Raw genomic sequence first — 26,678 nt, forward strand, 5'->3', positions numbered from 1 at the left:
TTGGCTCCGGGCCTTTCTGTTTCCATAGCTCCAGCTCTCGGAGCCAAAAACCAGAGCTACGCTGGCTCCACATTAGCTTCTGGGCTCCAGCTCAGCTCTGAAGTGGGCGGGTGGTAGGCGGGGTTATCGACGGTCCTCCAAAAACGAAAAGCAGCCATTTTTTTTTAAGCTAACGAGCGGCCGGTCACGTTAGCGCAAAAAAAAAAAAAAAACTATTTAAAAGTGAGTCTAAAGTGAGTGAAAGAAGACAGAGCAGTGGTCAGAGGAGGAGAACATTGTTTCCTGGTTCTGTGGGTGTCTGAAGAGGTTCAGCCATGGAGGAGCTCCTCCTGGAGAAAGAACTGTAAGTTTGATTTAAACTACTACCAATAATAACTTGCTACAATATTCCCTCATCAATATTATGAAGGTTTCGTCTATCGTGGTGCAGGCTAGCCAGTTAGCCACTGGTTAGCTAGGAAACCATAACAATACTTTAATAAGCAGCAGTAATAGTTCATTGATCTGTATTCAGAACTGATCTTATTGTTACACAATGATTATGTAATAATATTAATGAACTATGTGGTAACAACGTTTCTGAGTTAGATTTAAAGGTTCATCTGTAGCTCAGCTCGTCTTCATCTCAGAACAAATCCAGTTAGATTCATTCATTCTATGCAAACATGATCAATATAATCTGTTGGTCCATCCTGAAATATCATTATACACCATTCACTTGAATTTATACTTGTTTATGAATAAATGAAATTATTATTAAGAACTAATATTTTCTATTCCTGGACAAAACAAGGCTCACACTTAATTAAAAAGCATTGTACACTATTTATTATACACTTGTTTTAACATATTTGATTTACTGTCTAGAAGTTTGGGGAAATACATACATGACGAACATCCAACCGTTATTCATAATGTAATAAAAGATCCATCAGACTGATAACTAACACAGGATACAGAGAACACACACATGGATTATTGTTAAAAACACCAGATCTCATCAAACTCAAATCTGTCCAAATGATTTATAAAGTAAAGGTTTACTTCCAAAAGTGTTGCAGAAAAGTTTTTCTTCAGAGAAAAGGGGAAAATAATTTAAAAGAACTACATTTCAAGATGAAAAATACTAGAACAACAGTCAAATGGATGAATATAACAATATCAGGGGTTAAATTATGGAACTGTGTAAGTGATGAAATAAAACAACATAAACCAGTTTAAAAAGCTTTTTTAAATCATATATTGTTAGTAAATATAACAAAGAGTAACAATTTTACCAAGAACATGTCATATATACATTCATGTGTGTTTGATGTGAATGTATAAACTGTATATAAAACTTGTGTAGATTATATATTGTTAAAATAGGAATATAAGCTAATTTTTTTGTGTGTGATTATCTAGAACCTTGTTTAGTTTTATTGTGATAGAGTAGGTTTGTATAAGCTTTGCTTCAACCTACAGGATTACACAATTGTTTGTTTTTGTATTTTCTTATTGTAGAGACTGCTGAAATAAATAATACATTCAAATATTTTTAATGCTTCTATGCAGGAAAAAAGGAGGAAGATGTTAATGCAGATGTTCTTCCATGGAGCAGTCAGGGACACGGTTCATGGACCAGGACCAGGACTACGTCCATGGTCCATAACCTCCAGCTCATGATGAACTCCTCAGCACTGGTTGGACTGGTGTTGGTTCTGGAGCAGATAGAGGCAGACTTTGGTCCTTTCTAATAGAAAACCCACAGTCAATGTCAATATATATTGAGTTGGTTTATATGTCTATTTTTACTTTGTGTAAATAAAGTTACTTATTTTGTATTCTACAAGGACTTTGTTCGTTGTTTGTTGCCTACTTGTAAACACACACAAGTGTATTTTATTTTCATTCAGATAATTTAATTACTCTTTACATCCACTTTTTGTCAGATAGAAACATAACCTGCTGTAACACACACTATTAGGTTTGTTTTTTTTATTTTGATACATTTATAGATATATATATTTAGTTCATGCAACACTCACCTATTAAGTAGGACATTTAAATACAATGCAGTGCAGATTTCCTCAGATCAAAATTTATTGAAACAAATCAAACAGCAGCAATAGTTATAAAACAAATATGGATCAATAAGGTGTTGCTGATCATTAATAACACAAGTAAACAACATGAGGAGGACACAAACATTTAAATACAGCATCTCTTCAGTCACACAGTAGGTTCTCTGTCCAAACAGATGAATGAACGACATCAGGACCCGTTAGTTTGACACAAACTTGTTCTGATTCTGGTCTTATTGAGTCTCAGCAGTGCGATCACAGACGTGCACAGTCAGCATTAAGAGCATCTATAATGATAAACAAATCAAAATCAACTTGACACGGTCATTGTTTAGAAATAAAACGTCTTTGATAATTACCTGTGTTCACAAATGTCGCCGATTCCTGTGACTCCGATGAAGATGGTTAAAGTTGTTCAGCTGAATCTTTACATAGAATAAGATCATATTCATACGATGTCAACAGTCAAAACATGGGCTTCATTATGGGACAAGCGTTCATGGGTAAACTGTTACGTAATCAGTGACGTAAGGATGTGGCTCCAACTTGCCACTGCTGTGGTGGAAACCAAACCGGTTCTTCAGCTGAACAGGACTATCAGGAGTAGCTCTAGCTCCAAGCGAAAAGCTCGTGCTCTTGGTGGAAAAGAGGAAAGTAGGCAGGGGGAGGGGGCATGTTTGTGTAGAGTTGTTCCCTTTCCAGAAAAGAACCTGAGAGACATGAAGAAGGCAGATGAGCAGGCGGTGCACCTCAAGAGGAAGATTGGGCTGCTGCCAGCCGTGTCCTTCATCATCGGGACAGTGGTGGGCAGTGGGATCTTCATTGCCCCCAAGGGGGTCTTGATGAACAGTGGCAGTGTGGGGCTGTCCCTGTTGGTGTGGGCGCTCTGTGGCGTGCTCTCACTCTTTGGTAAGAACCAACAAATTCATCAAAGATTCACAAAGTGTTGTGGCGGTTTGGGGGGTGAATGAGTAGGAGTCAATCTTTAGGGTTGCTGGTCAGATGTAGACACAAAACGGTCTGGGAAAACTTTCAGTGTGTGCCTTAGTGAATCAGCTGCTGCTGCTCAGTGCTCTCAGTGTTATGTATGTAGCTGATGGCGGTAGTCATGACATAGCAGAGCCTCCTCAGGCAGAGACCATGGTGAATGCTATCCGTGCTTGATCGTATCTAGCCTGCTTAGAACTGACCAGGAGAGAGTTGTGTAATTACTTATCACTGAGAACAGGAAAGCATTGAATGTGATAGATTCTTATTATTTATATATATTTTTCATTATGTTGTCCCATGCAGTGTTAACTTTGATTTAGTTTTAGTTGTAGTGTTTTGACTAAAACGCAACTTAGGTTTAGTCAAAGTTAGTCATCAGGACTATTTCAGTTATAGTCTAGTTTTAGTCTTTAAGATTATTAAGATATTAGTCGACTAAATCTTATATACAGATATAGTTGATTAAAATATAAAGCATAAGAGTTTAGGTTTTTGATGTGATCAATGCGTGAGACCACATAATCACATGTTCTGATTGGATTTCGTCTCAAGTGATGGAATTATAGTTTAGTTTTCATTTCTGTCTACGGGACTCCAAATCTAACAATGCAATGTATAAACTTTTCTGAAAATGTCAACAAACGGAGTCTTTACAGTGGATATCGAAACAAGCTTTCGAGAGGTAAGTTACATTCCTTTTCATGCAAATTATCTGTGATTTATTGATCTATGAGGCCTACACTATGGGGCGGATTCACGAAAGGTTAAGGGGTATTAAAACATGTACAAACGTCACTCCACGCTCTGGTAAGGAGTACAAAGGCCAAGGAATCAGGAGTGTGCCACCGCTGTGCTTCCCAATGCGCCCTCAATACATTTAGCGCATTTCCTTCTAATGCGCAAAAATAAGGGAGGAGGAAATGCAAATAAATTCATGCAGGGGGAGCAATGCGATTCATGAAATCTGGAGCTGTTTGCGGTGATAGTTTTAGTACCAGAAAATAGTACAACTGACAATCAGATGCAAACACACACGCAGAGATCATTGCTACAGTAAATGTGGATAGAAAACACAGCAGAGATTTAAAAAAGGCTCCAGTTGTGTGTGTATCTGAGAGAGAGAGAGAAAAAAAGCAGGATGTGCATCCATCTCTCCTCCGCGGGTCACTGTCTTACACACGCGCACGCTCAACCGCTCTCATGCACCCATCTGTCACATCCATGCACATTTCCCTACTGCGAGATGAATAAAGAATATCTATCTATCTATCTGCTGTAATTCATCCATTATTTTATTTGTTTCCTCTACTAACACCTCTAAGTCTGCTGCTTCACATTTTAATTTTTGCTTCCGGGCACTAATGTTCACCCTCCATGTTCAACACAACACGTACAAAAAGCCCATTTAAATAAGGGAGGTCTGCACCAGTTCTGCATGTGCACTAATCATTGCTGCAATCTTAGGGAATTCCGCACAGCAGGTGAAAAACGGGCATCACTAAAGGACCTAACGGACACTAAATCGACCCGCAGGGGCCTCTGCGGTCCAATTCAGATCAAATTTTTCTGTATTTGGCCCCTGCAATAAAATGAGTTTGTCATCCCTGATTTAAACTAAGAATGTACCACATTACTCTTGTAAACAAAGTAATGTTCTTCACAAGTTCTTTATTTTCAGTGTTTTAAAAAAAAACAAGGATAAATGTTCAGACCTGAGAGTTTAAATGTGGGTTACCATCATGTACTGTATTGGTTGGCCTTGAGGACGGTTGTAATCCAGATTGTCCAGCTGGCTATTGTCATCAGTTTTGTCATGTTTTTAATCGTCAGATGATAATGAAGAATGATCTCATTCAAACATGGCTTTTACCCCCACCTTCCTTTAGGCTCATTGTGTTACGCCGAGTTGGGAACAAGTTTTACAAAGTCGGGAGGTCACTACACTTACCTCCTGGAGACGCTGGGGCCACTGCCTGCCTTCCTCCGAATCTGGGCTGAGTTTGTTTTCATCCGGTCAGAACAATTTACATTTCTAACATGTTCTGGGCTAAACCTGAAGTAAATGTAAACATGTTTCCCTCTCAGACCCGCTGTAGCGTCCTACGTGGCCTTAGCATTCGGACGTTATGTGGTGGAGCCCTTTTTCACACCCTGTGAAGCTCCTACGGTTCTCATAAGGCTCGTCAGCATCCTCGGAGTGAGTAAGTGGATTTACTGCTGTTACCTTGTACCTTTCTATCACTGGATTGATGCAGGGGTAGAACCTCTTAGAATGTTGAACCTGGAAACATAAATACGTAGTCCTAAACCACAATCTTCACAGAGGGTTCGTGTGGCAGCAAATTATCTAATAATGTAACTCTGTGCCTTTTTTCTCTTCTTCTTGGGGGTAGCCATTCTCCTTCACACATCTTATCTTATACATATCAAAAGACTCAAAACACACACCAAAGACACACACACACACACACACACACACACACACACACACACACACACACACACACACACACACACACACACACACACACACACACACACACACACACACACACACACACACACACACACACACACACACACACACACACTAGGGCGACCGTGGCTCAGGTGGTAGTGGGTCGTCTTCTGATCGAGAAGTTGGCGGTTCGATCCCAGTACCTGACTATGTGTCGAAGTGTCCTTGGGCAAGACACTGAACCCTAAGTTGCTCCCAGTGGTCGACTAGCGCCTTGCATGGCAGTCCTGTCCCATTGGTGTGTGAATGTGAGAGTGATTGGGTGAATGAGCTGATATGTAAAGCGCTTTGAGACTGTTTCAGTGTGGTGATAAAGCGCTATATAAATCAAGTCCATTTACCATTCCAAGTCCATTTACACACACACACACATCCACACACCAAAGACAGAGCCTCCGTCGTCATAGTGTGAACAGATGTCTCTTCCGTGGGGGGGATGGCCTGTATCTCCTTTTGCCCCTTTTGTTTTAATACAAACAGTTCCTTTTGGTGGAGGGGGGAAGGGGAGGGGGAGACTGCAGGAATATCATTGCTTCAGGGTCTTTCTCTCTCTCTTGCTGTGAACTCCGAAGCTGGTGGTCGCTCTCTTTTCCTTTCAGTACATGATCTTGCTTGGGACGGGGGGCCAATCATTCTTCTCAAACAATTGTATTCTTTTATTTCAGTTGTAGAATAAATCCATTTTTATTAATTCATCAACTCATGTCTGGTTCATCGATTTCACAGTGCAGCGGAGAACACCATTGAAGGTAACACTCTAAATCCACCATTACAGTTGCAAGAGGGCGTTATGTGGTAGAACCATATACTCGCTGTAAAGCTCCTACAGTTTTCATGAAGCTTGACAACCTCCATCCGAGTAAGTAAGGGGATTTACCCCATGTTGGAATTTTATCATTGTATTGGGGGCTTGTCCAGTATCAAAACCAGTGACCTCTTGAAAACTGATATGGCTTGGTTTAGCAACTGATATATTGAAAGGTAACTGGACAAAGTGTGAGTAAGTCATGCTTGTTCAATTTCTGGAAAATTATAGCAAACAGAGGCCTTTAGGACACGGCAACACAAAACTTAACTAAGCCAGGGAGCAAGAGAACAGAATCGGATGAGACCCTCTTTAAGGCATTCAGGATTAGCAGTGTACACGCAGCTCTTCTGGCAAATCAGGAAACTCTGACTTGTGAGAGAATAACAGAGCATTATATAATGGGGGAGCCTTCTTTACACTCTGTGAATCTCCCACGTTTCTAATAAGGCTTGTGGTTTTACTGTTCTCTCTTCAAACCTTTCTATCACTGGATTGGGGGCTTGTCCAGGATCTATACACAAATTGTAATGCCCAGGCTCAGTAAGTGCAATAATCAAGGGAACCGGACAACATACGAGAACATTGTTTGGGTTTACCTACCACAAAATTATGACAAAACCAAGGTCCGGCAACAACATAGTAGGCCCGAAAGATTGTCACAAAGCAATAGTGCAGGACATGGAAAAAGTGTTGAGAATCAGTGGCAAAATGAACCAGGGAATGCCACCTTGTACAAAATGAGGAGGTATGGTAAGGGCCAAACCCATGTACCAGCCAGCATCTCTGCAGTGGGCCTGGAGCCATAACAGGGGGTTAGACCCTAGGAATCTCCCTTGGTTCTCATTAAATTTGTAGTGGGTGAGTGATTTCACTTGTCTAGTTGTGTTCTTTTATCACTGTATTGAAATTTCATTCACTTCCTTTGTATTTCTGCAGCGCTTGTCGTGGTTGTCAACTCCCTGAGCGTCAACATGGCCTCTCGCGTGCAAGTCACCCTGACTTTTATTAAGATGTTCGCGCTGGTCCTCATCATCATCCCTGGAGTCATGGCCTTGGCCAAAGGTGGGAAGATGGGATTCCTCAAGACATAATTAGGCTGTAAAGAACTACTGAATTCTGTTTTGCAGGGAGGACCGAAAACTTTCAGAGAGGCTTCGAGGTGGATGCGCTCACGCTGGATCGGTTGCCGTTGGCGTTCTACAACGGCCTTTATGCTTATGGTGGCTGGTGAGAAAACCAAGCGGCTTTTTCTGGATGGCAAAATGAGTCCAGTCTAAACCATGTCCATCCGTTTTCCTTCAGGTTCTATCTGAACTATGTCACAGAGGAGGTCATAAACCCCAACAGGTTTTTTCCTGAAGATACTTTCGTTCTAAACTGCTCACATTTCAAGGAAGTTCTTCCTTAAATTTCCTGTTTTGTCTTTTCACTTCTCTCTCTAGAAACATCCCACTGGCAGTAATCTGTTCTATGGTGACTGTCACAGTCTTCTATGTGCTTGTTAATGTTGCCTACTATACCATAATGACGCCTGCGGAGATTCTCCATTCCGATGCCGTTGCTGTTGTCAGTACTTATCTTTGAAACATTCAAAATGAGAAGAAACATTTTCAAAGCAGCTCTGATACGATGTGTGTGTGACCACGCAGATGTTTGCCGATCGAGCTCTTCCAGGACTCACTTCGGTGATTCCTTTCCTTGTCGCTCTGTCTTGTCTCGGTGCACTTAACGGCGGCTTCTTCGGGGTTCCAAGGATGCTGTTTGTCGGGGCGAGAGAGGGTCACTGGCCGTCCATCTTTTCCATGATTCACATCCGAAGACACACCCCTTTACCAGCTGTGCTGTTTCTGGTAAACCATGATTCCACATGTGTCTGTGTATGAAGTGTTATCAGCCACATCTGCCTGGAATATTGAGAAATAAATCCAAAGACGACAACAGCAAAATTAATTTTAGACTAAAATGTGGCTGTGTTTGAATCGAAAGAGGGTTCAGAGCGGTGTTGTTCTCCCTGAAAGGTACGTTCACACCGAAAGAGACTCCAGGAACTGTGGAAACTCAAGCGACTTTCATTCAAGCGACGCAACTCAAGCACTTCCAGGGACTCAATCGCACGATCTGAGTCACTGGAAGTTTAAAGTTGATAATTTTGAACTTTTCAAGCGACTTTGAATGTGTCGCGACAGCCAATTGGCAACGAGTTTCTCCCTACGTCACTTCCGTGGTCGTCACGTCACTGGAGAAACATGGACGCCGTCGAGCCTTCTGTTTTTTTCTAGATTTTGTACAAGTACGTGGTCGCAATCATGGTAAGATCAGCCATGTTTTTTTTAAATTGAAAATTGAGTCGGAAACAGGCTTTTAAATGGGCGGGGTAGATGAAGCCAGCAAAAAATACGACTATGTTCAAGCGACTCATCACTCAGCACTGGAAACTCACATTACCACTGAAAACGATAGAGCCTATCCCCGCCACTATGAATTGGTCAAAATAGTTTCATATTCATCCAATCGCAGATCCATTAACAAAGCGTACTGTTGTTCGTGAAATAGACGATGAGATTGATTTGATATGAAAATTTCGATTATCACACCATTAAAATGACGGCACCGACACCTCCTAGGATATTAATGGAATTAGACGATTCACAGAAATGATCCATTTAAAATAAATTTACGGATCAGTGGAAAATTGCCATCTATGTAAATGAATGTACATCACAGCTAAGTCTCAGTTTAAGGTTCACTCACCTTATTGATCTATTGTTTGTTTCCAGTACCCTTTGGTGGTGTTGATGTTGATGAACGGAGAGATCTACAATCTCATCAACTTTGCCTCCTTCTCTCGATGGTTCTTCATCGCCCTGGCGACCACGGGAATGCTCGTCCATCGGTATCGCTTCCCTCTCCACCCGAGACCCTTTAAGGTTAGGGCCTCTCTGAACTCACTCACGCATTAAGTATCGGAACGTCGAACTCGCCGACAGCTTTTGGTTGATCATCAGGTGCCTTTGGTCATCGCAGTGACCTTCACGGTGGTCTCCTTCTTCCTCGTTGGTCTTTCCCTGTACTCGGACCCCTGGAACACCGGCGCCAGCTGTGCTCTCACTCTGACAGGGGTTCCCGTGTACTACGTCATCGTTCATAAAAATCGACTTCCCAGAAGATGCAGACGAGTGTATCGTACGTCGACACACATTAACAGCTACTGTGACTTTTTATTCTCACAATGCTTGTAAACAATAAGAATTGCAAATGATCACTAGCATGGCTACGTTTTAGATACAATAAGTGGATACAACTCTAACCACCTGGTTTTTGCTGACCTGCCACGAGGAGGGAAACTTAAAAATGCCTTGATTATGGGCAGGGCTCCTGGAGCAGTTAAGACACGCCCAGTTTATACTATAAAATCTCCAATGAACAATACATGCTACGCTAACTAGCTACTTAATACTCACTATCGCTATTTATTCTCAATTATCTCAATTCAAACTACTCACCAAAGAATGGAGAGTGATAGTTTTCATAGGAGGTACGGGTCTAACAGAGACACACGATGGTCCAATGATGTCACAGAATCTTGTTCTCAGCCAATAGCAAAATTCAATTGTGTTGTCGGGGTTTCAACCCATAAAGGGCAGTCACTATTACATTTTACAACTAAATGTGCCAAATTGAAGTACTTTGACTAACACGTTGAGAGTTGGACCAGGATCAATCAATAAACACTAGTTAATACATTTGTTTTCAGCAGGTTTTGGGGTTTAGTTACTCTTTACATTTGGGGTATTTTGTTGTAAAAATGTACGACTGACTGCCCTCTATGGTTGAAACCAAGATAATACAATTGAATTTTGCTATTGGCTGCGAACGGAGGTTTTTTACGTCACAAAACAATGTTGGCTCCGCCCCTTTTATAAAAACTATCATCTATGGACTCTGCAGTCTGTGGCGAGTGGGTTGGATAGAGAATTGTGAATAGAGTTTTAGTGAGTATTGTTAGTTAGCATAGCATATGTTGTTCTTTGGAGATTTTATAGAATGGACTGGGCGTGTCTTAAATGTTCCAGAAGCTCCACCAATAATCACATTTTTTTAAATTTCGAGCCCAGCCAAGGGTTTAGTTACTCTATGCCAGAGGTTCCCAACCTTTCTGGGGTCGTGACCCCATTTTAATGTCAAATTTCTGATGACCCTTAGCAAAAAGTAGTATACTGAAAGTTCATTTTATTAAGTAAGCTTGAGTATAAGTATAGCAAGTATATGATGTACTTATAGCACACTAGAAAGTATACTAATTTAATACTTCTGACTAACTTGAAACATTTTAAGTTTATAAAAGTATACTTTATAAGGTAATTTCAAGTTTAAAAAAGTACACTCATGTGCAGACAAGGAAAAAAAAAAAAAAACTGCTTGAATCGGGCCAAACAAGGTGTCAGCGGAAAGGTCTTCTCTGCCTGAGTCCAAACATGTGCATGGTACATGCAGTCAGAACTGCGCCCACTAGAGGCAAAACACACAATCACGGTGCAAAAAAAAGTGCTAATTTAATTGACAATGTGGCACCAGCAGACGTGTTTTATTCCCCTGAGTCTGAAGATGTGATTTGTTTACGGCTAGGGGCCGAATGATGGCTCCGTGAATGTATTTATGACCTATTTAATGTTTAGAAGAAAATGGCTGAATTTGCTTTACACGGACTTTAATGTTGTTCTTTAGGATTTTAAAACCATAACAGCCTCTAAACTCATGCCTGATTCTTCTCATCCACAGACTATTGTAGCAAACAGCTGCAGATTCTTCTGGAAGTGGCTCAGCAGGAGGTCCAGACCTACTGACCCCCCTCCCCACACATGGACGTCCCGCGTTCCACTGTGACAGAATTTAAAGAGTAACGACTTGAAATAGAATAGAACACTTTTCTAGATCCTTAAACCTTTATTCCAATATAAATATAGGCATGTTTCTGTTTCACATGTGATCAGATTAAAGTGAACTTAAAGTGACACATGAATACTTGTTTGAAAAACTCACTGCTGTCGCTCCGTTGCCGTTGGATACGGATCATGGGGAAACATCTCACACAGAGCTGAAGCACCTGATTAAACAGGGACTCGTCCCATGAAGAAGGCGGAGCTTTGATCGTACGACCAAACAAACAAACCTGATGGAGATGCTACGACATTGTACGGACAATTCTAGCGCGAACATAAACTGCTGCTAGCGCTAACATAAACACAAACAATCATGTACACAAATACCAGCTACATTATATATTAGTGTGCAAATCAACAAAAAGCAGTTATTGGAAGAGACGGACGATGACAAAAAAAAAACAAGAGTAGACGGTGATATGAAGAGCTCCAAAGAAGAAAGTGTGAGTGATGCGATATAGTGCTTATTCCCAGGAGAAAAACAAACAAGAATAAAGATGAGAAGAAGCCCCTGTATCCGTTAGATTTAGATTTAAATCCTGAGCTCTTGGTTTTAATGAAATCTGCAACAAAGCAAGGCTTTCTGCTTCGCGCCTCCACGTAGTGTTAAAAAAGTTATCACCATGCACCCCATGTCCGGCCTCGTCCGTCCTACTTGAGCTGAGGGAAGAACTCAGACCAGCTGATGTTAGCCATCCCCAGGTCCTCGTCCTCCAGCCCTGTGAAGCTCAGGTCCACCAGGATCTTACTCAGGCTGTCATTCATAGTGTCCAGGACCAGACCCTCCGTCACCGGGCGGCCGGTGGGTGTGGCTGCCCCCCCAGGCTGCAGCAGCTCCCTGGAGCAGCTTCTTTGGCCGCCCTCGGCTGGGGTGAGCAGCTCCCTGGGCGAGTTGAAGAGAAGAGGGTCTTTGAAGGGCGTGCTGCTGAAGTCGAGCTGTGGTGTGCATAGGGGGCTGAAGTCCAGGAGCGTTTGGATCCCCTTGCCTACGGGGGTGACCCCCCAGTGCTCGAACGGTGCCCCACAGGGGGGTTTGCTGGGTGTGGAGGAGGTCAGGTGGCCAGTGCTCTTAATGGGGGTCTTGAAGGAGAAGTCCCGGTCAGGGCTGTCCTGTCTATGGTGCGTCCCCGGCTCAACGTCTCGGGCGTCGTGGTGAAAGGTGGAGGCGTCCGACGAAACTCCGGAGTCCAGGAAGGTGTCGGGGCAGAGGAGGACCGGCTCCTCATGCAGGGAGCGCGCCAGGTGCTGCTTACGCCGGGAGCTGCTGCGGGGCGGCCTCTTCGGAGTTGCTTTGGGCGTCTCGCAACTCACGGGAACGCAAACAGGCTCCACCTTCAACGTCTGAGAGGATGGAGCCATCACTGGAGGATCGACCCGAGACCCCTGGAAAAGAAACGCAACAAAACATGATTTTTTTCTAAACAAAATCTAATCTTAACGGGTGTAGTGACGATGTATATATCAAAAAAAACCGTGTAATGTATTACAAACACAAAATATGTGCACATTTTTTATGAAAAAACACATTAAAAGGTCTTTTTAGAACAATTTTATACCTTGGGGCATAAACTATGTAGAGCCGCCATTTTAGACAGGATATGACGCACGTTTGTCGATTCCTGTTTAGCTGTTGCTAGGCAACAGTGTTCCGTTGGTCTACAGCAGGGGTGGCCAACCCTGGTCCTCAAGAGCCACTATCCAGCATGTTTTAGATGTTTCCCTCTTCCAACACACCTGATTCAAATGATGAACTCATTATCAAGCTCTGCAGAAGCCTGATAACGATCCTGGTCATTTCAATCAGGTGTGTTAGAAGATGGAAACATCTAAAACATGCTGCATAGTGGCTCTTGAGGACCAGGATTGGCCACCCCTGGTCTACAGTTTCTGAACAATGGTGGACTGTGAAGCCAATGGTAGCTATAATAAAAAAATAAAAAAAACCTGCACAGAAACATTTATTTTGCGTCGCGAAGAAAAATAACGACACTAAGTCAGAGTTATCCAGATGTTGGCTTCATAATATCGGTACGGGACACTTAAAACGTTTCCGTTGGGACGAAAGTCGGTAATATACGTGGACCACTTTATGCCGAGCTGCTATAAGAGGGATCTCAGGGCTAAGCTAATGGGCAACAAGCCATCTGAAAGTCTCAATGCAGCTTGTAAACGCACTTGTTCAGAGCACGAATACATTTCTGCTAACGGGATACTACGAGGGGTGTCATGGCACTAACAGCACCCCCACCAGATTGTTCCCTCTTATTTCCTTGAGGCTAAATTATGAACTGTCAGGGAAACTTACCTGTTGGTTAGGGCGCCATCAGGTGCTCAGCCTCGTCGTGCATCACCCCGTTCATGAACAGATATCCTTTCGTGCAACTTCCATTTGCATTTTCAGTTGCTCGCCATATTTGTGCACTTCCAACACCTAACTACTCAGCCATGGCTCGTTTCTGCTGCTAACAACAGCTCTGCCCGAGAGGCTAATTCTGATGCTGAGTGGGTGCAGGAAGGCACACAAGAAGCAGGTAGTTGGTGAAAAAGGTGATATTTAATCTTCTTGTAACCTGGACGCTACACTTTATCGCTGAAGGACAGGTTACACACGACTGCTTAGCACAAAGAGCTAACAACACAACCAAAAACAACACTTCCCACAATGTAAACAAACCTGTTACACCTCTACCTTCCACAATACACCATGTGTGTCATATCCTGAATAAAATGGCAACTATTCATAGCTTATGCCTGAAGGTATAAAATCGTTCTAAAAAACCTTTTAATGTGTTTTTTTAATAAAAAGGTGCACATATTTTGTTTATTGGTAATACATTAAACACATTTTTGTTATAGATATTTTTACTACAGATACCCTAAGATAAAAGAAGGTATCATGATTTCACTGTGATCAGCGTCGCTAACCTTGGGAGCGATGCGAACCCTCTTGGCCGAGCGGGAGGCGCTCCTCTTCGGTTTGAGGCGGGAAGACGAGACCACGGGCTGCAGGTAAAGTTGAGAGGCCACAGGGATCTGGACGGGAACCAGGTAGGCGTCCGTACGAGGGAGGAGAGGCTTCATCCTTCTCTCTGAGAATAGAGAGCAGAAGGTAAGTGTGCGTGCTAAAGCATGACCAGGGAGGGCAAGACAGCAGTGGTCCCCAACCCTTTTGGGTTGTGACCCCGTTTTGATGTTACAAGCCTTAACTGCTTTTAAGTTGAAAAAGAAGAATAAATAAAAATATACTTTTAATCAGTATCAAAACTAAATAAATAAACCCCATCTGAATTTCAGGCGACCCCACTAGGGGTCACGACCCTAAGGTTGAAAAACCCTGGAAAATGTAATTAAAATTAATTTGAAATTATAAATAGAAAATTACAATTAAAAATAAATTAATTACAATTTAAATAATACAACAGTAAATTAAAAACAAATTATTAGAAGTCAAATACAAAATTACTTTAGAAAAATGTTACATTCATTTAAATAAACATAAGATTTTATTTGATAAATAACTCAACAACAAAAACAATTTGGTTATAAAAAACCAAGCATACGCTAATGCAAAATAAGAAATACATACATAGACAAATAAATAAAATCAATTAAAAGCTTGATTATCAAAGTCATTGGTTACTAAACTGGGGGGGTGGGTGCAAAGTTTTTCTCTGACTCACCACAGACTGTGGGTGTTTTCATCCTCTGCTGCTGCTGCTACAAAATAAAAGCTCAGAATCAGTTTCATTGTTCACAGACAGAGTTGAGCTTCTGTTTCCTGATGCTCAGACTGTGACTGTCAGTAAAGTCTCTACGTTCCTGCTCTGAGAACTGGAACCAGTGAAATGAGGTGAAGCGACTCTTACTTTGTGAGGAAACGCCAGCGTTGGCACTGGATCTAGAGCCGTCACTGGATCACACTCGGCCTGCAGGGAGGAAGTTAAACATTGATTCATTAAAACAAAGGTCCTCAAACTTTTTTAGCTCAAGTTCCCCCTTTTGTCCGACTAGAACATTATGCTCAGAAATCTGTGAAAAAATAAGTTAAGAGCATAATAATAAAATGAATAATATCTAATCTTGTAAATAAGTAGAATGAAACAGTATTTAGTATTTAGATGTATTTCTATAGTTTTTATCATTTACGGTCACATCCTGCATGATGTGGAACCAAGACTGACTCTTGAATTTTCAGTTCATGTTCTAATAAAAATCATTTCTAGCTTGATTTTGTGTTTTTTATGCCATTGTATGTGTTTTAGTGTCATTTTGTGTGTTTTGTTGTTGTTTGTCTGTTCTTTTTAATCATTATTTTGTGTGTTTTTTTGTCTCATATTTTGTTGTTTTTGTAATTATTTGAATTATTCTGTGTGTTTTTGGAGTTATTTGATTGTTTCTTATGTTGTTTTTATTGTTTCGCTGTTATTTTTGTGCATTTTGTAGAGATCTTGTGTGTTTTTCTCTCATTTCTCAGTTGTTTTGTGTGTCGCTGGTAATAGTAAGCATTTTTCCCTAATATTCTCTTTTTGGTGTCATTTTGTTGTTGTTTGTCTGTTCTCTTTATTATTTAGTATATTTTTCTTTTATTTTGTGAGTTGCTGATAATATTCAGTGTGATTATCATTTTTAACTAAACAAACTTTATAAAACTCCATATTTTCATGCTTTTATTTGTTAATGTTCCTCTCTTAATTACACCCTGTGTGCCATCGCGTACCCCCATTTGAGAATCACTGAATGAGAGCCTATGGGTGGAGCTGACCTTGTAGACCTGGTCCAGGGTTAAGCAGCGGTTGACTTCTGGTCGGATGCTCCAGTAGGAAAGTTTACTGTCGGACGCCATCTCACGGATGAACATGTGGTGGAGGGAGAGGTTGTGACGGATGGAGTTCTGCAAACGTACATCAACACCAGGGTTGGGCTCAGTTATGATTGTAATGGTGTAATCAGAGCTGGGCGATTAATCGATTTTTTTTTAAAGATTCATTTCAAGTTTTTTTGTTGCGGACGATTTCAAAAATTAAATATTCAATTTATTTCTTCTCTTGCTGCGCCGCACTTCTTGTCCCGCGAGCTTCCGTAGCTCCTTATTAATGTGAACATCAACAATTTAATCTCCATTCAAACTACAAGTTACTATTTTTTTTAATTTAATTTAATTTATTATTATTTTATTTTTTTAACAAAATAAAAGCTGACACTTTAATTCCAGAAGGTAAATAAGTGTTAATTTGGATAAGTTTGATTAAATAAAATCTAAACTTGTTTGGAGACATTGAGACTTAATTTTCTTTAAAAAAAAAAAAAAAAAGTAGGGAAATAAAAAAAAAAAAAAAAAAAAAAAAAAAAAAAAAATGGAAATCAAATTTTTTGTGAAAAAAATCTCAAATTTTATTTTTAGGCCATATCAACCAGCCCTACTCGTAATTAAATAAATTAATTACAATTATGGTGTAAATATTGTAATTTTAAAAATCTGTTGCTGTTACAATCGTATTTGACTTTGTAATTGTAATTGCCATGAAAATTGTCATTTGTAATTTAACGCAAAACCGTGGAACCATGTTACAGTTCTACATATATGTAGTTAATAATTAATAAAATGTTTCATATCACGCTTTCCCACATTTTAACATTTAAAATAAATTAAAATCAAGGGGTATGCTGACACAGATGTCCACACCAAAAATATTAAAACCAATGTTTTCATTGATTATGAATCCTAACACGGTAAACAATAGATAGGAAATAAACTAGATGATGGATATTTGTTTTTAATGTATTTTACAGCTGATTTAGGACCCGTTAGCATTAAAGATGCTCACAAAAGGCTAACAATTTAACTGTAATTAGGTTATTTATTTCAGGTATTGTTATTGTGATTAACTGTAATTGAGAGCATAATTGTAATTGATTTTCTGAGAATTTCCATACGCGTTCCTGGGCCTTACCTTCCATCCCGGTTTGGCCACGTCTCTGTAATACAAGAAATGATCCTCAATCCACATGTAGATGTCCTTCAGCGTCATCCTGCGACTGGCACTGCTGTTGATGGCGAACTGGATCATGGCCATGTAGGAGTACGGCGGCCTCTCCGCCTGTGGTGGAGCCGGCGCCTTGTTGGCGTGGAAACCGGGCGCCTGTGGAGGAAAATATCAGCTTTAAATCTCAACTTTAACTCAAATGTTCAGCTTTAAATTTCAACCTCCAGCTAAACTTTGTGCACAAATACTTTAAAAGGAAAACAAATAGTTAGATCTTCTTAAATAAACACAGAGTTTTTATCTTTATCTTTATCCATATCAACACATTTTCTAATGCTAGGCTAATCATAACACCAGGATAACGCTAGCTAATGCTGACGCTAGGGTAACGCTAACACTCAGCTAATGCTCAGCTAATGCTAACACTCAGCTATTGCTAACATTCAGCTATTGCTAACATTCAGCTATTGCTAATGCTCAGCTAATGATAACGCTCAGCTAATGCTAATGCAAGACTAATGCTATGCTAAAGTTAAGCAAATGCTAACGCTATGTTATTGCTAACACTAGGCTAATGCTAACATTATACTAATGCTAGGCTAATACTAACATTATACTAATGGTATTGCGAGGATAATGCTAAAACTAGACTAATAATATTGCTATGGTTAATGCTAGGCTATTGCTAAAGCTAGGTTAATGTTATTGCTAGGCAAATGCTAACTTTGGGCTAAGGCTAAGTTGATGCTAAAGCTATGATAATGGTATTGCAAGGCTAATGCTAAGTTGATGCTAAAGCTATGGTAATGGTATTGCTAGGCTAATGCTAACGCTAGGCTAATGCTATGCAATGCGGGCCACCACCTGCATCCTCACTTGCATTTCCTTCAGGAAATTGAAATATTATAGTTCAATTTAATACTAAGAAAATGCACAAATAGTTAAATCTTCTCAAATAAACACAGTTGTCATGTTTTTACGGCTGATCAGTGTTTTAAAATCTTTATTTCTACCCACATCAACACATTTTCCTGAAGTGAATAAAAAATAAATAAAAAAAACAACAGAAAATGTAAAATATTTACCAAATATTATTAGAAACACTAAAAGTAACCTTTTTTAAAAACATTAAAATATGTCAATAATGTTACATATATGTCACATTCTTACAAGTAAATAAATAAAAACTAAAATATTTACTAAATATCTGAATAACTGTAAAATAAACAAACAAATTTTGCCTTTTTGACATTAAAATAGGTAGAAAATTTTAAATGTATTATCTCATAAATTTCTACTAATAAAGTAAATAAATACATAAAAAATATGTGAATAACTGTAAAATAAAGACACAAATTAAGACTTTTCTACATTAAAATGTGTAGAAAAATTCAAATATGATTTCATATATTGTTACGAATAAGGTAAATAAATAAATAAAAACTAAATATTATATTAATAACTGTAAAATAAATGTAGCCTTTTTTAGACAAAAAAACATGCACAAACATCACTAATTTAAAAATACAAAACAAACAAAAAACAGATGTTTGTTTTTATTCTATTTTATTTATACACTATTTAATGTGACTAAATACTAAACCTGTGAAGCGTGCGACTTCGGCTCCTGGTTTTCCTTGGTGTTCTCCGAAGACTCTGATTGGCTCATTTTGTCCGTCCACTGCATGCTGGTGATGCTGTCATCGCCGATCGCTGTGGGCGGAGCAAAGAGAGGTGACGTTAGCTCTGAAACGTGAACATGAAGCTCAGGTTCTCTGCTTTGCTCACATCGTTTGATCATCTTCGCAGGTTTAACATCAGGAGATGATTGGATGGTTTCTGCTGAGTCATGGTTCCCATCAGAGGGAGGAGGAGGACAGTCAGGGGAACATTCCCGACCGTCGTTCCCACTCAGCAGGATGAACTTGTTGGGGCCGTGCACGCCACACTCCTTCCCTCTGGCGGTGAGCGCTCCAATCACACTCTGGAGGTCGGCGCTTTTAGGAATCACCACCAGCTGAGTGTGGGACATGGTTGGGTGGTCCAGGATACGGATGCCATCGGGAAAGCAGCGGGGCTCCCTGGGCTGGCTTTGATTTCTTTGGGGCTCGGACTCTTGGCTTTGATGGAAGGGAAGTTTCCTCCGTTTGAGGATCAGGGGTCTCCTCGGACTGCGTCTCATGGTCGATTCACTCACGCTTTACGGGCTGAGAGTTTTTAACCTGTGGGACAATAAAAACACAACAGTTACAGATGAAAAGAGCAGCAATTTATTAGTTATCGATTCATTAAACAACTTTGGTGTCACACTGTTCAAATATCAATACTACTAATATTAATACATCAAATAATATTAATCCTAGATTAATGCTATTGCCACGCTAATTTTAACATAATGGTAATGCTAGCTAATGCTAACGTTAGGCAAATGTTAAGGCTAACTCTAGGCTAATGCTAACACTAGGATGATGCTAACGCTAGGTTGATACTAACACTATGCTAACTGTATTGCTAGGCTATTGCTAATGCTAGGCTACTGCTAACGCTAGGCTAATGCTAAATTTCCAACATTTTTTTTGACTTACATTCCTATCTAACCTTTCACATTAAATTAGAGTTGAAATATTTTCCACTAAAACTTAGGCTCTGCAATTTTGGAAATATTAAAAAACATACAATTTTCATGCAACTCAACTATTGGAATTAACCAGAAATTGGAAATAACATTTATATTTTAAAGATTAGGGGTTCTCAACTTTGGCATCAGGACCCCATTTGGGGTCGCGAGACATTTTTAACCTCTTTTCACCAGATTTCATGCATGAATTTTGCCAATTTAACCACATCTCCAATTTATCATGACCATTATTTGCTAGTTATAACTAATTAATATTATTCCTACTTTTTAAATTACATTACTCCACCATTTCTGCCACTTTTAAGCCAATATTGACACAATAATTATATAGGTATCTGTCATTTTTCTGAGGGCTGAATTGGAGAAATACCCCTGACTGCAGTCCTCAGCTCGGGGCGGAGCTTAACGCTGCCCAACATCGGCATGCTATTGGCTTTCAGTCTACAGTTCGGGGCGGAGCTCAATGCGACATGCTATTGTGCTGTGTGATTATTGTACAGTTAAAAATAATCAACCTCAAAATAAATAATTTTATATGTTACATAATTCTATAGGCATACAATATAGATATGGGATAGGGTTAAGGTAAGTCTGAACGCGATTGGCTTATTGAATGTTGAGCGCCGCCCCAAACTACAGGCTGTAGTCACAGGCTTCTCGAATTGGATGCTCTAAATGCAGATGATGCTAAAATAGTTTTCCAAACTATATTTAACATCCCTGTTGAGGACCAACCATTTTGAAAATGTCCCATTAATTCCCAATAAAATGGTCCCAAACATCTTTTAGAATACAAGATTTTAGCACAATTGTGCCTATGTTGATATTAATAGATGTAAATGAGTAGTTACACATAAAATAAAATGAAAATAAGCAGATTTAAATCAAAACAGTGATGCAAAAAGATCTGAAACAATACTTTATAATGTTTTTAACATCATAATTCCTATGTTTAGTTATTTTCTCTTTTAAATGAGCACATGTGCATCAACCATTAGGTTAATAAATTATCAGGTAGCTCTGTTACAAATGCATATAACTCTATACATTACACCAAAATGTATATACAGTAGTTTACACATGTAAATGCTTAAAAATTGGGTAAGATTTACAATATTTATGTAATCACAGAACTAAAATCAGTTCACCACCCCTGTTTACACATTAATACATACATTTACATGTAAAGGTGTAAAAGCCTAGGCACATTTTCTACATCAATTGAAATGAGATGAATACGTGTGACAGCCTTGGTCTAAACTTTAGAAAAACTATATTTAAAAAATAGATTAGATAAAACACGTTTTAAACAGAATAACAAACACAGTTAGCAGCAGCTAGCACAGCTGTCATCAAACCTTCCAGCTTTGTTGTTTCTCTTTCTGTCGCTTGTTCGGACTAAGTTTTCAGCTGCTGTTCTTGTTACAAATATTACTAAACGTTAGCTTGACGTTTTACATCCAACGTTTGTTTTAAAGTGACCAGAACACCAACAGTTGAAACAAAAACAAGCATCAAATTGCTACTTTTTAACTGTTTGGAAGCATGAACGGCTAACGCCACAAAGCAAAGCGGTGCTGCTACTGTTAGCCGAGCGGTTAGCGTCGTAGCTAAACAACAAAGCCAGACCTTCATGATATGACGGTGTTTCAGGCGATGCCACACTGGGGGATTCTGATTAGAGATCCTAACAAAAGCCTCATATTTTATTCAAGCGATCACTGCTTGGTTCGGTGTCACTGGTGAGCGCTACTCGGTGGATTCCGTTTGAATTTTTGGCGCTGTGGGTGTTTCCTGGGCTGCCTGATCACGTGGGTGGAAATTATCCAATGGCAATAAAGAGATTCGGTGTTTCCTGTCCGAGCGAAACTTGATGTGAATTAAAACATTTTTTTTTTTTTTTTTTTAAGAAAAAATTTCAATATTAAAAAAAATACTTTTTATAATATTTTTACCTTTCTAATTTAAAATGTTACATATTTACAATATATAGTACCTGTCCTAACTCGATTAGATACAAAAACACACGAGATATTGTACAAAAAATGTTTTTATAATTTTTTTTCATATTTATTTACGTTATTAGGTTATTCATTTTTAATCGACGTTTTTTTTCTTCTTCTATCTTATTTTAAAAAAAAAAACATACATACACATATATATATATATATATATATATATATATATATATATATATATATATATATATATATATATATATAACATTTTTACAATATATATAACCAGTCCTAACTTGGTTACATATAATACATGAGATAGGCATAAAAGAATAAAATAGCAAAAATAAATGACCAAGGCACTTTTGTTATGAGAGTGATAATAATTGTATCTTTAGGTTTTATTTAGAAAAAAAAATAAAAATGAAAATAAAAATAAAATTATTTTTTATATTATTGTGTTTGTGAAAACAACGTAAATTGTTAGGGGGGGAGAAAGCCAAAGAAGAGCAGGAAAATAATCCAAACATTCATTTCTGGGAAAATTTAACCTTTTTTATAAACCAAAAAAGGAAAATTAGATGAAGACTTTTGGAATAACAAACAGAACTGAATTTTTGAATGAAACCACCCCCTCCCCAAAAAAAACATAATAAAATTTAAAATCAAACGTTTTTTGTGGATTTCAAGTCACGTGATGTAAACAGTCCAGTCAGCAGCTAGAGTATTCAACTCGGCTGGACCAATCAGAGACGGTATTGGTGGAAAACGGGAAATAAGCAAACGAGGGAGAAACAAAACAGCAGGAGAAACTACTGAATTAAAACACGCAAAACGGAATATAACGATGGTAAACCGCTTCAGGGTAAGTTTCACGTTAAGTTTGTGGGTAATTGTGGTAAAACTAAAGTTTTTTTAACTTAATTTTTAACATGTGAACGATAAAAATGTGTATGTTCTGGTGTTGTAATTGTTTAATATGCTTTCTGTTGATGTTTACTAATGTTTTTGTCTTCTTTTCAGCCTCGGGTTTGGGGATATATTTAATTAATGCCCCGTAGGGGAAAGAAGAGCGAGAAGCCTCCACTGCAGTTCCTGGAGCGGCCTGTGAGTGTCGCTAAAGTGCAGCGTCATGATCCTGAAGTTCGAGCAGCTTTTAACCCTAAAGAGTTTTTCACTGAGTCACAGACAGAGAGCAGCTCGGTTCTGAACTCATGGGTGAGTCACTCTGGATCACATCCCCATGTGTCCTACAAATGCAATAATCAGCCTTCAACATTAGATTAAAGGTCTTGACATTACAAAAGTCTTATGGCTTTAATTAAAATTAATTTATATTTAAATTAAAAGAAAATAGAGGTTATGTTTCGACGTGCAGGAAATGAGAGGAAAAACATATAAAAACACATGTTGTATAATAAACTAATATACCATTTTGTATGTGAACCAAATATTGATATTTTAAAAATTATGTTGTATTTTTTTATTATTTATTGCTATTTTAATAAATTAAATTTGATACTTTTTTCAATTATTTTTACAGTTTTTGAGATATATTGTATTTCGAGATTGAATTCATTTTAAAAGTACATTTCTTTTGTTAATTTTACAAATGAGGATTAGTAACCTGGCGAGAGCCAGATTGATGTGTAGCCCCTCCCTCTAACTCCAGTTCTCCACATTGATCTGTGTCTGTGTCTGGTAAATCCTTTTGGAACTGGGGAGGGACACGAACAGAATGCTTGAAGCTGATTGGGTGAAACGCCTGTCGACCATGATTTGTTTTAGCCAATCACACGTCAACAAATGATGTCGTCATTGACATGCGCCGCAGAGACGCTACAACAACAACAAGGTTCCGCTGGTGCCTTCGTCACATCCGGATATCTCGCCCTAAACCACAACACTGCCTCGTGATTGATTCAAACCGTTTCAGTTTGGATTCGAAAGGCAAGACGGGAACAGCACAAGATGGATTCTCCTGCTGTTCACAAACACAAACCAATTTGTCAGTTCATTTATTTTATTATTGTCCCTCATAATTGTTATTTGAGACTTCATTTAGAAGCTAAAATGGTGGCAAAAGTGTCTCCTATTTTGTGTCTGAACCAGAGTGAAGCAAGATAATTGGCTTTCTTCCCCCTTTTAAGGTTAGAATTAAAGTTAAGTTGAGTCGAACAAACCATATTGTCTTTTGCTCTCTGTATTGATCTCATCCGTAGGAGTGATGAGCCACAGCGGTTTGGAGAGCTTCCTTCAATGCTCGGTAGATACTTCACTTTAAACTATCTCTCATTTATGTCGATCAATTATTAAGAATTTCAGGAGGACCCTATTTAAATCTCAAGCGACCCAAATTTGGCCACCAACCCAATGTTGAGAACGTTTAATTTTACCCTTTCAAATGTCTAAACCCATTGAAAGTGTTTTTGTGGCCTTGCACGTGTTGGTGGTTGGAGGGTTTAGAGAATTAGGGCCACTGAAAAAAAAGGCAGAGGTCTAAAATTTAGTTTTAATTTTGAAAAAGTAAAAATTCTGAGATTAAAGTCAGACTTCTGAGGAAAAAGTCCTGATTCTGACTGTAATCTAAGAATTCAGATTTATTTTTTTCCTCAGAAATCTGACTTTACTTGAAACATTTGTAATAAAAAATTTAAGACCTTGTTTTTTTTTTTTTCAAGGGCCCTAATCTTCTAACATATAATTTCCCTTATATTTTATATATATATATATATATGTGTGTGTGTGTGTGTGGAAAATACAGAATTTGTATGTGATTTTAGAAAATGGTGCCAGGGACATTTCACCTGTTTGTGTTGCTAACCTAACCGTTCTTTATCTCGGCTGTTTTTAAAAAAGGTGAAATGTTTCCCTCTGTGGTCAGTCAATAAATCTGATGGGTCATAAAACTCGAACACAAAACGGCACAAGATGAAAATTAGCCATAGGCTACAATCCCACATATTTACATACATTTTCATATTTAAATAAATGGTCATGAATATGTATTGTCCCTTATATGAATAAATACATTAATGAAAGTGCTAAAATATTTAGACTTTTGAATATTTCTAAAATTCTAGAGCTTATTCTTCTGTGGAAAGTTTGAGTGATGCTTTTCAACATTGTGTGTGTGTGTGTGTGTGTGTGTGTGTGTGTGCGCTTTCAGGTGAGCCCTCAGTTTGACAGCTCAGCAGCAGCAGCAGCTCCTCCAAGACGAGGAAGGAGGAAGGTTAGAGCTGCTGTGAGTCTGGTGGACAACAGCACGCAGCTCTGCAGGAAAACCAGCGCGTCCACGTTCCCCTCTTTAACGTTTAGGACGAGGACGACTGCGTCTGCGGCAGAAAACCAACCACGAGCTTTGACTCGTAGCAAAAGTAACTGTGTCACAGCCAGGAGAGCCTCAGAGACCACAGCTCAGGGTTCTACTGGTGATTCTACGCCGACACCGGCTCAGGTGGAGGATGAAAGCATCCGTTCATCACCACATCCGCTCCTTTATGCGCCGTGCACGCCGCCGTGCACTCAGCAGCCTGATGCTTTAGCGGTGGACACACCTGAGAAGGATTACGGTGTGAAGGTGACATGGAGGAGGAGGAAGGAGCTGATGTGTCTGTTAAAGGAGAGAGGATTCCTCTCTGAGTCTGATGCACTTAGTCACAGCTGATGACATCGTTATTTTACTGTAAACTGAACATAGAGCTGATTTTTTTATCATCATTTCACCATCAGAATATTTAAAACTATGTTTGTAATGAAATACGCATCTTATCAGCTTTGCCTGTGTTGGAATTATGACTTTAAACATGAAAATCATCATTATTTGAGCGTTAAATAGAAATATATAGTCGTCAATGACTTGGAACAGAAGGTTATGTGTGAATAAACCACAGGAAAAAAACACAAAAGACAATATGTGAATCAAAAACATGACTCGCTTTTGATTTAATTGCAAAATGTGTTAAATAATTACACAATAATGACATTAAATAATAAAATGTAATAAATGTAAATAAATGAATGCATGTGAAAAGGAGATTAAAAACTATTCGATTTAACTCGTCTTTAAGTAATTAAAGATAATATAAATGACTGAGTTGAAGGTATGTTAAACTCGACATGGATATCTGCAATGTTCAGTTTTACTTTACATCTTCAACCGAGATTAAATGTAAAAACGACTTCCCATAACATAGCTCAGCTACGACTACGTGTAGCACACCCTGAAAAAAATGATGTACCGTTGTTTACGTGTATAAATGTAAAAAAAAGGGCATACAAATGTTTTTAAAGGTAGTTTAGTGGACTTTTCTTGTAAGGCTGAGGTTACATTTTTTTGAAATTATTAATGTTCTGAGAAAAAAGACAGAATGTAAACTCTGGATTCTGACTTGAGAATGAATCTTGATATACAGTTATTTACGTGTAGAGATATTTAAAAAGGGCATAAAAATGGTTAAAAAAGAAATAAGTTTTTTTTATTAATGTTCTCAGAAAAAAAAAAAATGCAGAATTCTAACTTTTTTGCTCAGAACATTAATTAAAAAGAATATTGAACCTTGACCTGACAAGAAAAATTTAAAACACTCTACTTTTTTTTTTTTTTTTTTTTCAATTAAATTTAAAAAAAAAAAAAAAAAAAAAAACATTTATACATGTTTAAAGTCAGAATACGGAGGGGGAAAAAGTCACAATTCTGACTTCTAAAATACTTTTAACATCTATAAAACTGAAAAAAAGGGTATGTAAATGGTTAAAAAATGTTGCGTTTTGTAGATT

At 38.7% G+C, this 26,678-nt stretch overlaps 3 protein-coding genes and 1 long non-coding RNA gene across 6 annotated transcripts; 3 read left to right on the forward strand and 1 right to left on the reverse strand.

Annotated features, from left to right (window-relative positions):
• The first annotated feature begins 143 nt into the window (after positions 1-143).
• On the forward strand, positions 144-1,828 carry LOC114466090 (uncharacterized). Its single transcript, XR_003674380.1, has 2 exons — positions 144-343; positions 1,555-1,828. It is a non-coding gene; the product is annotated as an uncharacterized LOC114466090 (long non-coding RNA).
• Positions 1,829-2,651: 823 nt separating this feature from the next.
• LOC114464920 (cystine/glutamate transporter) lies at positions 2,652-11,341 on the forward strand. Its single transcript, XM_028449590.1, has 11 exons — positions 2,652-2,972; positions 4,940-5,066; positions 5,139-5,254; positions 7,316-7,441; positions 7,507-7,606; positions 7,682-7,726; positions 7,822-7,945; positions 8,029-8,229; positions 9,157-9,306; positions 9,385-9,562; positions 11,159-11,341. Exons 1-11 carry the CDS (start codon positions 2,783-2,785, stop codon positions 11,221-11,223), a joined length of 1,422 nt encoding a protein of 473 aa, XP_028305391.1. The 5' UTR covers positions 2,652-2,782; the 3' UTR covers positions 11,224-11,341.
• A 206-nt stretch (positions 11,342-11,547) lies between these two features.
• On the reverse strand, positions 11,548-21,748 carry foxm1 (forkhead box M1). 3 transcript variants are annotated; one of them, XM_028450293.1, is made up of 9 exons: positions 21,300-21,556; positions 19,092-19,525; positions 18,907-19,016; positions 17,271-17,459; positions 16,082-16,210; positions 15,186-15,245; positions 15,000-15,036; positions 14,245-14,408; positions 11,548-12,702 (listed from the first exon to the last, which is right to left on the reverse strand). In XM_028450293.1, the coding sequence occupies exons 2-9, from the start codon at positions 19,483-19,485 to the stop codon at positions 11,971-11,973; spliced, it is 1,815 nt and encodes a 604-aa protein (XP_028306094.1). In that variant the 5' UTR covers positions 19,486-19,525; positions 21,300-21,556; the 3' UTR covers positions 11,548-11,970. The 3 variants fall into 3 exon arrangements, with proteins under 3 accessions (XP_028306094.1, XP_028306095.1, XP_028306093.1); XM_028450294.1 differs by lacking the exon at positions 21,300-21,556 and adding an exon at positions 21,571-21,748 and having other exon boundaries at positions 11,549-12,702; positions 15,000-15,033; XM_028450292.1 differs by lacking the exon at positions 21,300-21,556 and adding an exon at positions 21,571-21,748 and having other exon boundaries at positions 11,550-12,702.
• An 886-nt stretch (positions 21,749-22,634) lies between these two features.
• Positions 22,635-25,589, forward strand: rhno1 (RAD9-HUS1-RAD1 interacting nuclear orphan 1). The gene is made up of 3 exons (XM_028450929.1): positions 22,635-22,764; positions 22,923-23,117; positions 25,069-25,589. The coding sequence occupies exons 2-3, from the start codon at positions 22,950-22,952 to the stop codon at positions 25,564-25,566; spliced, it is 666 nt and encodes a 221-aa protein (XP_028306730.1). The 5' UTR covers positions 22,635-22,764; positions 22,923-22,949; the 3' UTR covers positions 25,567-25,589.
• Positions 25,590-26,678: the final 1,089 nt, after the last annotated feature.

The sequence above is a fragment of the Gouania willdenowi genome, chromosome 6 (genome assembly GCF_900634775.1).
Source record: "Gouania willdenowi chromosome 6, fGouWil2.1, whole genome shotgun sequence".
NCBI classification, from domain to species: domain Eukaryota; kingdom Metazoa; phylum Chordata; class Actinopteri; order Blenniiformes; family Gobiesocidae; genus Gouania; species Gouania willdenowi.

Coding starts and splice junctions, on each gene's coding strand:
- foxm1 (XM_028450293.1), bottom strand. CDS start 19,485: ATGAGACGCAGTCCGAGGAGACCCCTGATCCTCAAACGGAGGAAACTT. Junction 17,460..18,906: donor CGAAGTCGCACGCTTCACAG/GTTTAGTATTTA, acceptor TTTCCTCCACAG/GCGCCCGGTTTCCACGCCAA. Junction 14,409..14,999: donor GAAAACACCCACAGTCTGTG/GTGAGTCAGAGA, acceptor CTCTATTCTCAG/AGAGAAGGATGAAGCCTCTC.
- LOC114464920 (XM_028449590.1), top strand. CDS start 2,783: ATGAAGAAGGCAGATGAGCAGGCGGTGCACCTCAAGAGGAAGATTGGG. Junction 7,442..7,506: donor AGTCATGGCCTTGGCCAAAG/GTGGGAAGATGG, acceptor TCTGTTTTGCAG/GGAGGACCGAAAACTTTCAG. Junction 8,230..9,156: donor TACCAGCTGTGCTGTTTCTG/GTAAACCATGAT, acceptor GTTTGTTTCCAG/TACCCTTTGGTGGTGTTGAT.
- rhno1 (XM_028450929.1), top strand. CDS start 22,950: ATGCCCCGTAGGGGAAAGAAGAGCGAGAAGCCTCCACTGCAGTTCCTG. Junction 23,118..25,068: donor GCTCGGTTCTGAACTCATGG/GTGAGTCACTCT, acceptor GTGCGCTTTCAG/GTGAGCCCTCAGTTTGACAG.